At 50.2% G+C, this 17,500-nt stretch overlaps 1 protein-coding gene across 1 annotated transcript in view; it reads left to right on the top strand.

Annotated features, from left to right (window-relative positions):
- Positions 1-17,500, top strand: part of LOC135568950 (neurotrypsin-like) — a 74,365-nt gene that overhangs the window by 45,389 nt on the left and 11,476 nt on the right. Inside the window, exon 9 of the mRNA XM_065015725.1 lies at positions 2,027-2,205. Coding sequence (XP_064871797.1) covers positions 2,027-2,205 — 179 coding nt within the window. The remainder of the gene's footprint in view (positions 1-2,026; positions 2,206-17,500) is intronic.

Here is a 17,500-nt window from a genome sequence, read left to right on the forward strand (position 1 = left end):
GGGGCCAGGATGGTGGGTTCAATACCCGCTGGGGCCAGGATGGTGGGTTCACTACCCGTGGGGCCAGGATGGTGGGTTCAATACCCGCTGGGGCCAGGATGGTGGGTTCAATACAGGATGGTGGGTTCCCCTGGGGCCAGGATGGTGGGTTCACTACAGGATGGTGGGTTCAATACCCGCTGGGGCCCAGGGATGGGTTCAAACCCACTGGGGCCAGGATGATGGTTTCACTACAGGATGGTGGGTTTCTGGGATGGTGGGTTCATTACAGGATGGTGGGTTCACTACCCGCTGGGGCCAGGATGGTGGGTTCAATACCCACTGGGGCCAGGATGGTGGGTTCACTTAGGATGGTGGGTTCAATACCCACTGGGGCCAGGATGGTGGGTTCACTGGGATTACCCACTGGGGCCAGGATGGTGGGATACAGGATGGGGTTCAATACCCACTGGGGCCAGGATGGTGGGTTCACTACAGGATGGTGGGTTCTTCAATACCACTGGGGCCAGGATGGTGGGTTCACTACAGGATGGTGGGTTCAATACCACTGGGGCCAGGATGGTGGGTCACTACAGGATGGTGGGGTTCAATACCCACTGGGACCAGGATGGTGGAGTTCACTAGCCAGGATGGTGGGTTCAGCCCGCTGGGGCCAGGATGGTGGGTTCACTACAGGATGGTGGGTTTCACTGGGGCCAGGATGGTGGGTTCACTACAGGATGGTGGGTTCACCCGCTGGGATGGATGGTGGAGTCACTACAGGATGGTGGGTTCAATACCCACTGGGGCCAGGATGGTGGGTCCTATGGTGGGTTCAAGCTACTGGGGGCCAGGATGGTGGGTTCATTACAGGATGGTGGGTTACAGGATGGTGGGTTCACTACACACGCTGGGGCCAGGATGGTGGAGAAACACCCGCTGGGAGGCCAGGATGGGTCCAGAATGGTGGGTTCACTACTGGGGCCAGGATGGTGGGTTCACTACAGGATGGTGGGTTCAATACCCGCTGCCAGGATGGTGGGTTCACTACAGGATGGTGGATACAGGATGGGTTCACTACAGGATGGTGGTTCACTGCAGGACAGGATGGTGGTTCACTGCAGGATAGATGGGTTCACTACAGGATGGTGGGTTCACTACAGGATGGGCCAGGATGTGGGTCACTACAGGATGGTGGTTCACTACAGGATGATGGGTCACTACAGGATGGTGGGTTCAATACCCACTGGGGCCAGGATGGTGGACTACAGGATGGTGGTTTCACTACCCACTGGGGCCAGGATGGTGGGTTCACTACAGGATGATGGGTCCACTCAATGCACCGTTTTGGGGCCAGGATGGTTCAATGCCCACTGGAGTCACTACAGGGTTCACTACAGGATTGGAAATTGGAAAATATTCACAATGTAATCGTTTTTTTTTTTTTTTTTTTTTTTTTTGGATGAAAGGAGCTAAAAGTCAGATATTATTTTAATTTAGTTTTTGTTGTGGACTTTGTTGTAGGTCTAGAAATCATGTCAAATCATAAAAAAAATATTTATTCATTTTCATGAAGAAGGCGTGTAGGACTATTTATGTGTTTGACTTGAATGTGTCTCTCCCCTTCTCTTTCTCTCCCACTTTTCTCTCTCCCCCTTCTCTCTCTCTCCCCCTTTCTCTCTCCCCTTCTCTCTCTCTGCACCTTTTCTCTCTCTCCCCTTCTCTCTCTCTCTCCTCTCCCCCTCTCTCTGCACTCTCTCCTTTCTCTCTCTCCCCACTTTTCTCTCTCCCTCTCTCTCTCTCTCCCCCTTCTCTTTCTCTCTCTTTTTCTCTCTCCCTCCTTCTCTCTCTCTTTCTCTCCCCCTACTCTCTCTCTCCCCACTTTTCTCTCTCCCCACTTTTCTCTCTCCCGCTCTCTCTCTCCCTCTCTCTCTCTCTTTCTCTCCCCCTTTTTCTCTCTCCCCTTCTCTCCCCTCCCCTTTCTCTCTCTGTCTCTCTCTCTGTCTCTCTCTCTCTCTCTCTCTCTCTCTCCCTTCTCTCTCTCCAGGGGTGTAGCACGAGCGTGGGGTCAGGCGTATTTCGGTGCGGGGTCAGGCAGGGTGTGGCTGGATGAGGTGCGCTGCACGGGGAACGAGCTGACCCTGGAACAGTGTCCTAAATCTGCCTGGGGAGAACACAACTGTCTCCACTCTGAAGACGCAGGGGTCTCCTGTACCCCTCTCACTGGTACACACACTACACAGGGGTCTCTGTACCCCTCTCACTGGTACACACACTACACAGGGGTCTCCTGTACCCCTCTCACTGGTACACACACTACACAGGGGTCTCCTGTTCCCCTCTCACTGGTACACACACTACACAGGGGTCTCTGCTCCCCTCTCACTGGTGCACACTACACAGGGGTCTCCTGTACCCCTCTCACTGGTACACACACTACACAGGGGTCTCCTGTACCCCTCTCACTGGTACACACTGCACAGGGGTTCTACTGTACCCCTCTCACTGGTACACACACTACACAGGGGTCTCCTGTACCCCTCTCACTGGTACACACACTACACAGGGGTCTGCTGTACCCCTCTCACTGGTACACACTACACAGGGGTCTCCAGTACCCCTCTCACTGGTACACACTACACAGGGGTCTCCTGTACCCCTCTCACTGGTACACACACTACACAGGGGTCTCTGTACCCCTCTCACTGGTACACACTACACAGGGGTCTTCTGTACCCCTCTCACTGGTACACACTACACAGGGGTCTCCTGTACCCCTCTCACTGGTACACACTACACAGGGGTCTACTGTACCCCTCTCACTGGTACACACACTATACAGGGGTCTCCAGTACCCCTCTCACTGGTACACACACTACACAGGGGTCTCTGTACCCCTCTCACTGGTACACACACTGCACAGGGGTCTCCAGTACCCCTCTCACTGGTACACACACTGCACAGGGGTCTCCAGTACCCCTCTCACTGGTACACACACTACACAGGGGGTCTCCTGTACCCCTCTCACTGGTACACACACTGCACAGGGGTCTCCAGTACCCCTCTCACTGGTACACACACTACACAGGGGTCTCTGCTCCCCTCTCACTGGTACACACTACACAGGGGTCTCTGTACTCTGTACCCCTCTCACTGGTACACACACTACACAGGGGTCTCTGCTCCCCTCTCAGTGGTACACACTACACAGGGGTCTCTGTACCCCTCTCACTGGTACACACACTACACTGGGGTCTCCAGTACCCCTCTCACTGGTACACACACTACACAGGGGTCTCCTGTACCCCTCTCACTGGTACACACACTACACAGGGGTCTGCTGTACCCCTCTCACTGGTACACACTACACAGGGGCCTGTACCCCTCTCACTGGTACACACTACACAGGGGTCTCCTGTACCCCTCTCACTGGTACACACTACACAGGGGTCTACTGTACCCCTCTCACTGGTACACACACTATACAGGGGTCTCCAGTACCCCTCTCACTGGTACACACACTACACAGGGGGTCTCCTGTACCCCTCTCACTGGTACACACACTGCACAGGGGTCTCCAGTACCCCTCTCACTGGTACACACACTGCACAGGGGTCTCCAGTACCCCTCTCACTGGTACACACACTACACAGGGGGTCTCCTGTACCCCTCTCACTGGTACACACACTGCACAGGGGTCTCCAGTACCCCTCTCACTGGTACACACACTACACAGGGGTCTCTGCTCCCCTCTCACTGGTACACACTACACAGGGGTCTCTGTACCCCTCTCACTGGTACACACACTACACAGGGGTCTCTGCTCCCCTCTCAGTGGTACACACTACACAGGGGTCTCTGTACCCCTCTCACTGGTACACACACTACACTGGGGTCTCCAGTACCCCTCTCACTGGTACACACACTACACAGGGGTCTCCAGTACCCCTCTCACTGGTACACACACTACACAGGGGTCTCCTGGACCCCTCTCACTGGTACACACACTACACAGGGGTCTCCTGGACCCCTCTCACTGGTACACACACTACACACTACACACTGGTACACACACACACACACTGGTACACACACACACTACACACTGGTACACACACACACTGGTACACACACACACTTGTACACACTGGTGCACACACACACACACACACACACACACACACACACACTGGTACACACTAGTGCGCACACACACACACACACACTCACGCTCTGTCTCTCTCTCTCTCTCCATCCCTATCTCCATCTCTCTCTCTCTCTCTCTCTCTCTCCATCCCTCTCCCTCTCCGTCTCTCTCTCCATCCCTCTCTCTCCATCCCTCTCCCTCTCCATCTCTCTCTCTCTCCTCTCTCTCCATCTCTCTCTCCGCCCCCCCTCCAGATGGTTCAGTACCGGTTGTCTGGTGGGAGCAGTGAGCAGGCTGGAGGTGTTCTATAGAGGTCAGTGGGGGACCCCTCTCACGATGGATGGACTGACTCCAACACACAGGTGGTCTGTGGACAGCTGGGGTACAGGTGAGGAGAGAGAGATACCCTGTACACAAACGGAGACACACACACACGCACAGTATTTACTGAAATCTAAAGGTGTGTGTGTGTGTGTTCTCTCTCTAGATCAGGGGAGTCTCTTCCTCCTGAGGGGTCAGAGGTCGGCCCAGGTGGGCAGTTTCCGTCGGGGTCAGGCCCCATCCTATTGGACGATGTGAGCTGTACGGGGAAGGAGCCTAGCCTATCACTGTGCAGCAGGAGGGAGTGGCTTAGACATGACTGTTCCCACAAGGAAGATGTCAACGTCCGCTGTAGGGACAAGCTCACACACACCCTGCACAGTAAGTACACACACACACACACACACACACACACACACACACACACACACACACACACACACCCTGCACAGTAAGTACACTCACACACACACCCTGCACAGTAAGCACACACACACACACACACAGAAAAAAAACACACACACCCTGCACAGTATGTACACACACACACACACCCTGCACAGTAAGTACACACACACACACACACACACACACCCTGCAGAGTAAGTACACACACACACACACACCCTGCACAGTAAGCACAAACACACACACCTCCCCAGTAAGCGCGCGCGCACACACACACACCTCCCCAGTAAGTGCGCGCACACACACACACACACACACACACACCCCTCCCCAGTAAGTATTGTCTGTAGTATTCACATACTATAATAGGTTACATCTGTTACATATGGTGAGAGGAGTCACACTGTCTGTCTGTCTGTCTGTCTGTCTGTCTGTCTGTCTGTCTGTCTGTCTGTCTGTCTGTCTGTCTGTCTGTCTGTCTGTCTGTCTTCACATATGGTGAGAGGAGTCACACTGTCTGTCTGTCTGTCTGTCTGTCTGTCTGTCTGTCTGTCTGTCTGTCTGTCTGTCTGTCTGTCTGTCTTCACATATGGTGAGAGGAGTCACACTGTCTGTCTGTCTGTCTGTCTGTCTGTCTGTCTGTCTGTCTGTCTGTCTTCACATATGGTGAGAGGAGTCACACTGTCTGTCTGTCTGTCTGTCTGTCTGTCTGTCTGTCTGTCTGTCTGTCTGTCTGTCTGTCTGTCTGTCTGTCTGTCTGTGTGAGGGAGAGAGAACCACTATGTGTGTGTGTGTGTGTGTGTGTGTGTGTGTGTGTGTGTGTGTGTGTGTACAGGGTAATGTACAGCACCATATGTCATTCCAACGTGTGAATCAGATGTTATGGCACAACAGAGAGAGAGGGATTCACACAACGGTCCTGTCGCTAGGGGGTTGTTATGGTTACGACCCGCCGACCTGCTCTCCATATGGAGGGAAGGCTCTTCATTCTCCTCTCCACACACACACACACACACACACACACACACACACACACACGGAGCCTGCTGAGCTGTTGTCCTGCTGAAGAGGTTTCCGTAACCAGTGTCTCTCTGTGGGCTCAGTGTCTCTCTGTGGGCTCAGTGTCTCTCTGTGGGCTCAGTGTCTCTCTGTGGGCTCAGTGTCTCTCTGTGGGCTCAGTGTCTCCCTGGTCAGCTGGACTCTCTGTGGGCTCAGTGTCTCTCTGTGGGCTCAGTGTCTCTCTGTGGGCTCAGTGTCTCTCCGTAACATCCTGTCTCCCTGGTCAGCTGGACTCTCTGTGGGCTCAGTGTCTCTCCGTAACATCCTGTCTCCCTGGTCAGCTGTACTCTCTGTGGGCTCAGTGTCTCTCCGTAACATCCTGTCTCCCTGGTCAGCTGGACTCTCTGTGGGCTCAGTGTCTCTCTGTGGGCTCAGTGTCTCTCCGTAACATTCTGTCTCCCTGGTCAGCTGGTCTCTCTGTGGGCTCAGTGTCTCTCCGTAACATCCTGTCTCCCTGGTCAGCTGGACTCTCTGTGGGCTCAGTGTCTCTCTGTGGGCTCAGTGACTCTCCGTAACATCCTGTCTCCCTGGTCAGCTGGACTCTCTGTGGGCTCAGTGTCTCTCCGTAACATCCTGTCTCCCTTGTCAGCTGGACTCTCTGTGGGCTCAGTGTCTCTCCGTAACATCCTGTCTCCCTGGTCAGCTGGACTCTCTGTGGGCTCAGTGTCTCTCCGTAACATCCTGTCTCCCTGGTCAGCTGGACTCTCTGTGGGCTCAGTGTCTCTCTGTGGGCTCAGTGTCTCTCCGTAACATCCTGTCTCCCTTGTCAGCTGGACTCTCTGTGGGCTCAGTGTCTCTCCGTAACATCCTGTCTCCCTGGTCAGCTGGACTCTCTGTGGGCTCAGTGTCTCTCCGTAACATCCTGTCTCCTGGTCAGCTGGACTCTCTGTGGGCTCAGTGTCTCTCGTAACATCCTGTCTCCCTGGTCAGCTGGACTCTCTGTGGGCTCAGTGTCTCTCTGTGGGCTCAGTGTCTCTCCGTAACATCCTGTCTCCCTTGTCAGCTGGACTCTCTGTGGGCTCAGTGTCTCTCCGTAACATCCTGTCTCCCTGGTCAGCTGGACTCTCTGTGGGCTCAGTGTCTCTCCGTAACATCCTGTCTCCCTGGTCAGCTGGACTCTCTGTGGGCTCAGTGTCTCTCTGTAACATCCTGTCTCCCTGGTCAGCTGGACTCTCTGTGGGCTCAGTGTCCCTCTGTGGGCTCAGTGTCTCTCCGTAACATCCTGTCTCCCTGGTCAGCTGGACTCTCTGTGGGCTCAGTGTCTCTCCGTAACATCCTGTCTCCCTGGTCAGCTGGACTCTCTGTGGGCTCAGTGTCTCTCCGTAACATCCTGTCTCCCTGGTCAGCTGGACTCTCTGTGGGCTCAGTGTCTCTCTGTGGGCTCAGTGTCTCTCCGTAACATCCTGTCTCCCTTGTCAGCTGGACTCTCTGTGGGCTCAGTGTCTCTCCGTAACATCCTGTCTCCCTGGTCAGCTGGACTCTCTGTGGGCTCAGTGTCTCTCCGTAACATCCTGTCTCCCTGGTCAGCTGGACTCTCTGTGGGCTCAGTGTCTCTCTGTAACATCCTGTCTCCCTGGTCAGCTGGACTCTCTGTGGGCTCAGTGTCCCTCTGTGGGCTCAGTGTCTCTCCGTAACATCCTGTCTCCCTGGTCAGCTGGACTCTCTGTGGGCTCAGTGTCTCTCCGTAACATCCTGTCTCCCTGGTCAGCTGGACTCTCTGTGGGCTCAGTGACTCTCTGTGGGCTCAGTGACTCTCTGTGGGCTCAGTGTCTTCACCGTAATGGACACTTGGGTAACGGGTGTTTTTAACTCTTTCCCGTGTTTATCCTCTGAGATCAGATCTGGTCTGTATTATTAATTCTACCCGAATGAAAAGGACCGACTGGTTCCTCTGTACCATCAACATCAGCTCCCTTCAACAGGAAGAAACAGATTGATCAGATTATCATGATGCCTATAGGGGTAATGATGTCTCTATCTGATCTATAGGGGTAATGATGTCTATAGGGGTAATGATGGCTCTATCTGATCTATAGAGGTAATGATATCTATTGGGGTAATGATGTCTATATCTGGTCTATAGGGGTAATGATGTCTATTGGGGTAATGATGTCTCTATCTGGTCTATAGGGGTAATGATGTCTCTATATGGTCTATAGGGGTAATGATGTCTCTATCTGATCTATAGGGGTAATGATGTCTCTATCTGGTCTATAGGGGTAATGATGTCTATAGGAGTAATGATGTCTATAATGGTAATGATGTCTATCTGATCTACATTTACATTTACATTTAAGTCATTTAGCAGACGCTCTTATCCAGAGCGACTTACAAATTGGTGCATTCACCTTATGACCTCCAGTGGAACAGTAGTGCATCTAAATCTTTTCAGGGGGAGGGGGGGTGAGAGGGATTACTTTATCCTATCCTAGGTATTCCTTAAAGAGGTGGGGTTTCAATGTGTCTTATAGGTGGTGATTGATGTCGCTGTCCTGGATCTCGTGAGGGAGTTGATGTCCATTGGGGGGCCAGAGCAGCGAACAGTTTTGACTGGGCTGAGCGGGGAACTGACTTCCTCAGTGGTAGGGAGGCTAGCAGGCCAGAGGTGGATGAACTCAGTGCCCTTGTTTGGGTGTAGGGCCTGATCAGAGCCTGGAGGTACTGAGGTGCCGTTCCCCTCACAGCTCCGTAGGCAAGCACCATGGTCTTGTAGCGGATCTAACTGGAAGCCAGTGGAGGGAGCGGAGGAGGGGTGACGTGAGAGAACTTGGGAAGGTTGAACACCAGACGGGCTGCGGCGTTCTGGATGAGTTGTAGGGGTTTAATGGCACAGGCAGGAGCCCAGCCAACAGCAGTTGCAGTAATCCAGACGGGAGATGACAAGTGCCTGGATTAGGACCTGCGGCTTCCTGTGAGGCAGGGTCACTCTGCGGATGTTGTAGAGCATGAACCTACAGGAACGGGCCACCGCCTTGATGTTAGTTGAGAACGACAGGGTGTTGTCCAGGATCACGCCAAGGTTCTTAGCGCTCTGGGAGGAGGACACAATGGAGTTGTCAACCGTGATGGCGAGATCATGGAACGGGCAGTCCTTCCCCGGGAGGAAGAGCAGCTCCGTCTTGCCGAGGTTCAGCTTGAGGTGGTGATCCGTCATCCACACGGATATGTCTGCCAGACATGCAGAGATGCGATTCGCCACCTGGTCATCAGAAGGGGGAAAGGAGAAGATTAATTGTGTGTCGTCTGCATAGCAATGATAGGAGAGACCATGTGAGGTTATGACAGAGCCAAGTGACTTGGTGTATAGCGAGAATAGGGAGAGGGCCTAGAACAGAGCCCTGGGGACACCAGTGGTGAGAGCACGTGGTGTGGAGACGGATTCTCGCCACGCCACCTGGTAGGAGCGACCTGTCAGGTAGGACGCAATCAAGCGTGGGCCGCGCCGGAGATGCCCAACTCCCGGAGAGGGTGGAAGGAGGATCTGATGGTTCACAGTATCTGGCAGCCGATAGGTCTAGAAGGATGAGAGCAGAGGAGAGAGAGTTAGCTTTAGCAGTGCGGAGCGCCTCCGTGATACAGAGAAGAGCAGTCTCAGTTGAATGACTAGTCTTGAAACCTGACTGATTTGGATCAAGAAGGTCATTCTGAGAGAGATAGCGGGGAGAGCTGGCCAAGGACGGCACGTTCAAGAGTTTTGGAGAGAAAAGAAAGAAGGGATACTGGTCTGTAGTTGTTGACATCGGAGGGATCGAGTGTAGGTTTTTTCAGAAGGGGGTGCAACTCTCGCTCTCTTGAAGACGGAAGGGACGTAAGCCAGCGGTCAGGGATGAGTTGATGAGCGAGGTGAGGTAAGGGAGGAGGTCTCCGGAAATGGTCTGGAGAAGAGAGGAGGGGATGGGTCTAGCGGGCAGGTTGTAGGGCGGCCGGCCGTCACAAGACGCGAGATTTCATCTGGAGAGAGAGGGGAGAAAGAGGTCAGAGCACAGGGTAGGGCAGTGTGAGCAGAACCAGCGGTGTCGTTTGACTTAGCAAACGAGGATCGGATGTCGTCGACCTTCTTTTCAAAATGGTTGATGAAGTCATCTGCAGAGAGGGAGGAGGGGGAGGGGGAGGAGGATTCAGGAGGGAGGAGAAGGTTGCAAAGAGCTTCCTAGGGTTAGAGGCAGATGCTTGGAATTTAGAGTGGTAGAAAGTGGCTTTAGCAGCAGAGAGAGAAGAGGAAAATGTAGAGAGGAGGGAGTGAAAGGATGTCATAGGGGAGGATGAGTTTTCCTCCATTTGATCGGCTGCCCTAGCCCTGTTCTGTGAGCTCGCAATGAGTCGTCGAGCCACGGAGCGGGAGGGGAGGACCGAGCCGGCCTGGAGGATAGGGGACATAGAGAGTCAAAGGATGCAGAAAGGGAGGAAGGAGGGTTGAGGAGGCAGAATCAGGAGATAGGTTGGAGAAGGTTTGAGCAGAGGGAAGAGATGATAGGATGGAAGAGGAGAGAGTAGCGGGGAGAGAGAGCGAAGGTTGGGATCTGATACCATAGTAGGGGCAGTGTGGGAAGTGTTGGATGAGAGCGAGAGGGAAAAGGATACAAGGTAGTGGTCGGAGACTTGGAGGGGAGTTGCAACGAGGTTAGTGGAAGAACAGCATCTAGTAAAGATGAGGTCTCGTATTTCTGCCTTCTAGTAGGGGTAATGATGTCTGAGGTCAAAAGAGGAGAGGAGTGGAAAGAAGGAGGCAGAGAGGAATGAGTCAAGGTAGGCGTGGGGAGGTTAAAGTCGCCCAGAACTGTGAGAGGTGAGCCGTCCTCAGGAAAGGAGCTTATCAAGGCATCAAGCTCATTGATGAACTCTCGAGGGAACCTGGAGGGCGATAAATGATAAGGATGTTAAGCTTGAAAGGGCTGGTAACTGTGACAGCATGGAATTCAAAGGAGGCGATAGACAGATGGGTAAGGGGAGAAAAGAGAATGACCACTTGGGAGAGATGAGGATCCCGGTGCCACCACCCCGCTGACCAGAAGCTCTCGGGGTGTGAGAACACGTGGGCAGACGAAGAGAGAGCAGTAGGGAGTAGCAGTGTTGTCTGTGGTGATCCATGTTTATCGTCAGTGCCAAGAAGTCGAGGGACTGGAGGGAGACATAGGCGGAGATGAACTCTGCCTTCTGGTCTATAGATCGGCAGTTCCAGAGGCTACCGGAGACCTGGAACTCCACGTGGGTCAATGCGCGCTGGGACCACCAGATTAGGGTGGCCGCGGCCACGCGGTGTGGAGCGTTTGTATGGTCTGTGCAGAGAGGAGAGAACAGGGATAGACAGACACATAGTTGACAGGCTACACAAGAGGCTACGCTAATGCAAAGGAGATTGGAATGACAAGTGGACTACACGTCACGAGTGTTCAGAGAGTTAAGCTTACGTAGCAAGAATCTTATTGACTAAAATGATTAAAATGATACAGTACTGCTGAAGTAGGCTAGCTGGCAGAGGCTGCGTTGTTGACTAAGTAGGCTAGTTGGCATTGGCTGCGTTGTTGACACTACACTAATCAAGTCTATAGGGGTAATGATGTCTATCTGATCTATAGGGGTAATGATGTCTATATCTGGTCTATAGGGGTAATGATGTCTATAGGGGTAATGATGTCTATAGGGGTAATGATGTCTATAGGGGTAATGATGTCTATATCTGGTCTATAGGGGTAATGATGTCTATAGGGGTAATGATGTCTATAGGGGTAATGATGTCTATAGGGGTAATGATGTCTATCTGATCTATAGGGGTAATGATGTCTATATCTGGTCTATAGGGGTAATGATGTCTATAGGGGTAATGATGTCTCTATCTGATCTATAGGGGTAATGATGTCTCTATCTGGTCTATAGGGGTAATGATGTCTATAGGAGTAATGATGTCTATAATGGTAATGATGTCTATCTGATCTATAGGGGTAATGATGTCTATCTGATCTATAGGGGTAATGATGTCTATATCTGGTCTATAGGGGTAATGATGTCTATAGGGGTAATGATGTCTATAGGGGTAATGATGTCTATAGGGGTAATGATGTCTATATCTGGTCTATAGGGGTAATGATGTCTATAGGGGTAATGATGTCTATAGGGGTAATGATGTCTATATCTGGTCTATAGGGGTAATGATGTATATAGGGGTAATGATGTCTATAGGGGTAATGATGTCTATAGGGGTAATGATGTCTATCTGATCTATAGGGGTAATGATGTCTATATCTGGTCTATAGGGGTAATGATGTCTATAGGGGTAATGATGTCTCTATCTGATCTATAGGGGTAATGATGTCTCTTTCTGGTCTATAGGGGTAATGATGTCTATCTGATCTATAGGGGTAATGATGTCTATAATGGTAATGATGTCTCTAATGGTAATGATGTCTATCTGATCTATAGGGGTAATGATGTCTATAGGGGTAATGATGTCTACAATGGTAATGATGTCTATCTGATCTATAGGGGTAATGATGTCTATCTGATCTATAGGGGTAATGATGTCTATCTGATCTATAGGGGTAATGAGGTCTATCTGATCTATAGGGGTAATGATGTCTCTATCTGATCTATAGGGGTAATGATGTCTCTATCTGATCTATAGGGGTAATGATGTCTATAGGGGTAATGATGTCTATAGGGGTAATGATGTCTCTATCTGATATATAGGGGTAATGATGTCTATCTGATCTATAGGGGTAATGATGTCTCTATCTGATCTATAGGGGTAATGATGTCTATCTGATCTATAGGGGTAATGATGTCTATCTGATCTATAGGGGTAATGATGTCTATAGGGGTAATGATGTCTATAGGGGTATTGATGTCTCTGTCTGATCTATAGTGGTAATGATGTCTATAGGGGTAATGATGGCTCTATCTGATCTATAGGGGTAATGATGTCTCTGTCTGGTCTATAGGGGTAATGATGTATATAGGGGTAATGATGTCTATAGGGGTAATGATGTCTCTATCTGATCTATAGGGGTAATGATGTCTATCTGATCTACAGGGTTAATTATGTCTCTATCTGATCTATAGGGGTAATGATGTCTATCTGATCTATAGGGGTAATGATGTCTATCTGATCTATAGGGGTAATGATGTCTATAGGGGTAATGATGTCTATATCTGATCTATAGGGGTAATGATGGCTATCTGATCTATAGGGGTAATGATGTCTATCTGATCTGTAGGGGTAATGATGTCTATCTGATCTATAGGGGTAATGATGTCTCTATCTGGTCTATAGGGGTAATGATGTCTCTATCTGGTCTATAGGGGTAATGATGTCTATAGGAGTAATGATGTCTATAATGGTAATGATGTCTATCTGATCTATAGGGGTAATGATGTCTATCTGATCTATAGGGGTAATGATGTCTATATCTGGTCTATAGGGGTAATGATGTCTATAGGGGTAATGATGTCTATAGGGGTAATGATGTCTATAGGGGTAATGATGTCTATATCTGGTCTATAGGGGTAATGATGTCTATCTGATCTATAGGGGTAATGATGTCTATAGGGGTAATGATGTCTATATCTGATCTATAGGGGTAATGATGTCTATCTGATCTATAGGGGTAATGATGTCTATCTGATCTGTAGGGGTAATGATGTCTATCTGATCTATAGGGGTAATGATGTCTCTATCTGGTCTATAGGGGTAATGATGTCTCTATCTGGTCTATAGGGGTAATGATGTCTATAGGAGTAATGATGTCTATAATGGTAATGATGTCTATCTGATCTATAGGGGTAATGATGTCTATCTGATCTATAGGGGTAATGATGTCTATATCTGGTCTATAGGGGTAATGATGTCTATAGGGGTAATGATGTCTATAGGGGTAATGATGTCTATAGGGGTAATGATGTCTATATCTGGTCTATAGGGGTAATGATGTCTATCTGATCTATAGGGGTAATGATGTCTATAGGGGTAATGATGTCTATATCTGATCTATAGGGGTAATGATGTCTATCTGATCTATAGGGGTAATGATGTCTATCTGATCTGTAGGGGTAATGATGTCTATCTGATCTATAGGGGTAATGATGTCTCTATCTGGTCTATAGGGGTAATGATGTCTCTATCTGGTCTATAGGGGTAATGATGTCTATAGGAGTAATGATGTCTATAATGGTAATGATGTCTATCTGATCTATAGGGGTAATGATGTCTATCTGATCTATAGGGGTAATGATGTCTATATCTGGTCTATAGGGGTAATGATGTCTATAGGGGTAATGATGTCTATAGGGGTAATGATGTCTACAGGGGTAATGATGTCTATATCTGGTCTATAGGGGTAATGATGTCTATAGGGGTAATGATGTCTATAGGGGTAATGATGTCTATAGGGGTAATGATGTCTATAGGGGTAATGATGTCTATCTGATCTATAGGGGTAATGATGTCTATATCTGGTCTATAGGGGTAATGATGTCTATAGGGGTAATGATGTCTCTATCTGGTCTATAGGGGTAATGATGTCTATAGGGGTAATGATGTCTCTATCTGGTCTATAGGGGTAATGATGTCTCTATCTGGTCTATAGGGGTAATGATGTCTATCTGATCTATAGGGGTAATGATGTCTATCTGATCTATAGGGGTAATGATGTCTATAGGGGTAATGATGTCTATCTGATCTATAGGGGTAATGATGTCTCTATCTGGTCTATAGGGGTAATGATGTCTATAGGGGTAATGATGTCTATCTGATCTATAGGGGTAATGATGTCTACTGGGTTTATCATGATGGCGCTATCTGGCGCTGATAGCCCTTTAAATGAGAGTTATGGTGAAGGGTTTGGCTGTGACACCTCTGACTGAGAAGCTTGGGGAAGGGTTTGACTGTGACACCTCTGACTGAGAAGCTTGGGGAAGGGTTTGGCTGTGACACCTCTGAGAAACTTGGGGAAGGGTTTGGCTGTGACACCTCTGAGAAACTTGGTGAAGGGTTTGACTGTGACACCTCTGAGAAACTTGGGGAAGGGTTTGACTGTGACACCTCTGAGATACTTGGAAGGGTTTGACTGTGACACCTCTAACTGAGAGACATGGGGAAGGGTTTGACTGTGACACCTCTGACTGAGAGACATGGGGAATGGTTTGACTGTGACACCTCTGACAGAGAGACATGGGAAGGGTTTGACTGTGACACCTCTGACTGAGAGACATGGGGAAGGGTTTGACTGTGACACCTCTGACTGAGAGACATGGGGAAGGGTTGACTGTGACACCTCTGACTGAGAGACATGGGGAATGGTTTGACTGTAACACCTCTGACAGAGAAACATTGGGAAGGGTTTGACTGTGACACCTCTGACTGAGAGACATGGGGAAGGGTTTGACTGTGACACCTCTGACTGAGAGACATGGGGAATGGTTTGACTGTGACACCTCTGACTGAGAGACATGGGGAAGGGTTTGACTGTGACACCTCTGACTGAGAGACATGGGGAAGGGTTTGACTGTGACACCTCTGACTGAGAGACATGGGGAAGGGTTTGACTGTGACACCTCTGACTGAGAGACATGGGGAAGGGTTTGACTGTGACACCTCTGACTGAGAGACATGGGGAAGGGTTTGGCTGTGACACCTCTGACTGAGAAGCTTGGGGAAGGGTTTGACTGTGACACCTCTGACTGAGAAGCTTGGGGAAGGGTTTGGCTGTGACACCTCTGAGAAACTTGGGGAAGGGTTTGGCTGTGACACCTCTGAGAAACTTGGTGAAGGGTTTGACTGTGACACCTCTGAGAAACTTGGGGAAGGGTTTGACTGTGACACCTCTGAGATACTTGGAAGGGTTTGACTGTGACACCTCTAACTGAGAGACATGGGGAAGGGTTTGACTGTGACACCTCTGACTGAGAGACATGGGGAATGGTTTGACTGTGACACCTCTGACAGAGAGACATGGGAAGGGTTTGACTGTGACACCTCTGACTGAGAGACATGGGGAAGGGTTTGACTGTGACACCTCTGACTGAGAGACATGGGGAAGGGTTTGACTGTGACACCTCTGACTGAGAGACATGGGGAATGGTTTGACTGTAACACCTCTGACAGAGAAACATTGGGAAGGGTTTGACTGTGACACCTCTGACTGAGAAGCTTGGGGAAGGGTTTGGCTGTGACACCTCTGAGAAACTTGGGGAAGGGTTTGGCTGTGACACCTCTGAGAAACTTGGTGAAGGGTTTGACTGTGACACCTCTGAGAAACTTGGGGAAGGGTTTGACTGTGACACCTCTGAGATACTTGGAAGGGTTTGACTGTGACACCTCTAACTGAGAGACATGGGGAAGGGTTTGACTGTGACACCTCTGACTGAGAGACATGGGGAATGGTTTGACTGTGACACCTCTGACAGAGAGACATGGGAAGGGTTTGACTGTGACACCTCTGACTGAGAGACATGGGGAAGGGTTTGACTGTGACACCTCTGACTGAGAGACATGGGGAAGGGTTTGACTGTGACACCTCTGACTGAGAGACATGGGGAATGGTTTGACTGTAACACCTCTGACAGAGAAACATTGGGAAGGGTTTGACTGTGACACCTCTGACTGAGAGACATGGGGAAGGGTTTGACTGTGACACCTCTGACTGAGAGACATGGGGAATGGTTTGACTGTGACACCTCTGACTGAGAGACATGGGGAAGGGTTTGACTGTGACACCTCTGACTGAGAGACATGGGGAAGGGTTTGACTGTGACACCTCTGACTGAGAGACATGGGGAAGGGTTTGACTGTGACACCTCTGACTGAGAGACATGGGGAAGGGTTTGACTGTGACACCTCTGACTGAGAGACATGGGGAAGGGTTTGACTGTGACACCTCTGACTGAGAGACATGGGGAATGGTTTGACTGTAACACCTCTGACAGAGAAACATTGGGAAGGGTTTGACTGTGACACCTCTGACTGAGAGACATGGGGAATGGTTTGACTGTGACACCTCTGACAGAGAGACATGGGAAGGGTTTGACTGTGACACCTCTGACTGAGAGACATGGGGAAGGGTTTGACTGTGACACCTCTGACTGAGAGACATGGGGAAGGGTTTGACTGTGACACCTCTGACTGAGAGACATGGGGAATGGTTTGACTGTAACACCTCTGACAGAGAAACATTGGGAAGGGTTTGACTGTGACACCTCTGACTGAGAGACATGGGGAAGGGTTTGACTGTGACACCTCTGACTGAGAGACATGGGGAATGGTTTGACTGTGACACCTCTGACTGAGAGACATGGGGAAGGGTTTGACTGTGACACCTCTGACTGAGAGACATGGGGAAGGGTTTGACTGTGACACCTCTGACTGAGAGACAATGGGAAGGGTTTGACTGTGACACCTCTGACTGAGAGACATGGGGAAGGGTTTGACTGTGACACCTCTGACTGAGAGACATGGGGAAGGGTTTGGCTGTGACACCTCTGACTGAGAAGCTTGGGGAAGGGTTTGACTGTGACACCTCTGACTGAGAAGCTTGGGGAAGGGTTTGGCTGTGACACCTCTGAGAAACTTGGGGAAGGGTTTGGCTGTGACACCTC

Source organism: Oncorhynchus nerka, unplaced genomic scaffold (genome assembly GCF_034236695.1).
Source record: "Oncorhynchus nerka isolate Pitt River unplaced genomic scaffold, Oner_Uvic_2.0 unplaced_scaffold_1309, whole genome shotgun sequence".
NCBI classification, from domain to species: domain Eukaryota; kingdom Metazoa; phylum Chordata; class Actinopteri; order Salmoniformes; family Salmonidae; genus Oncorhynchus; species Oncorhynchus nerka.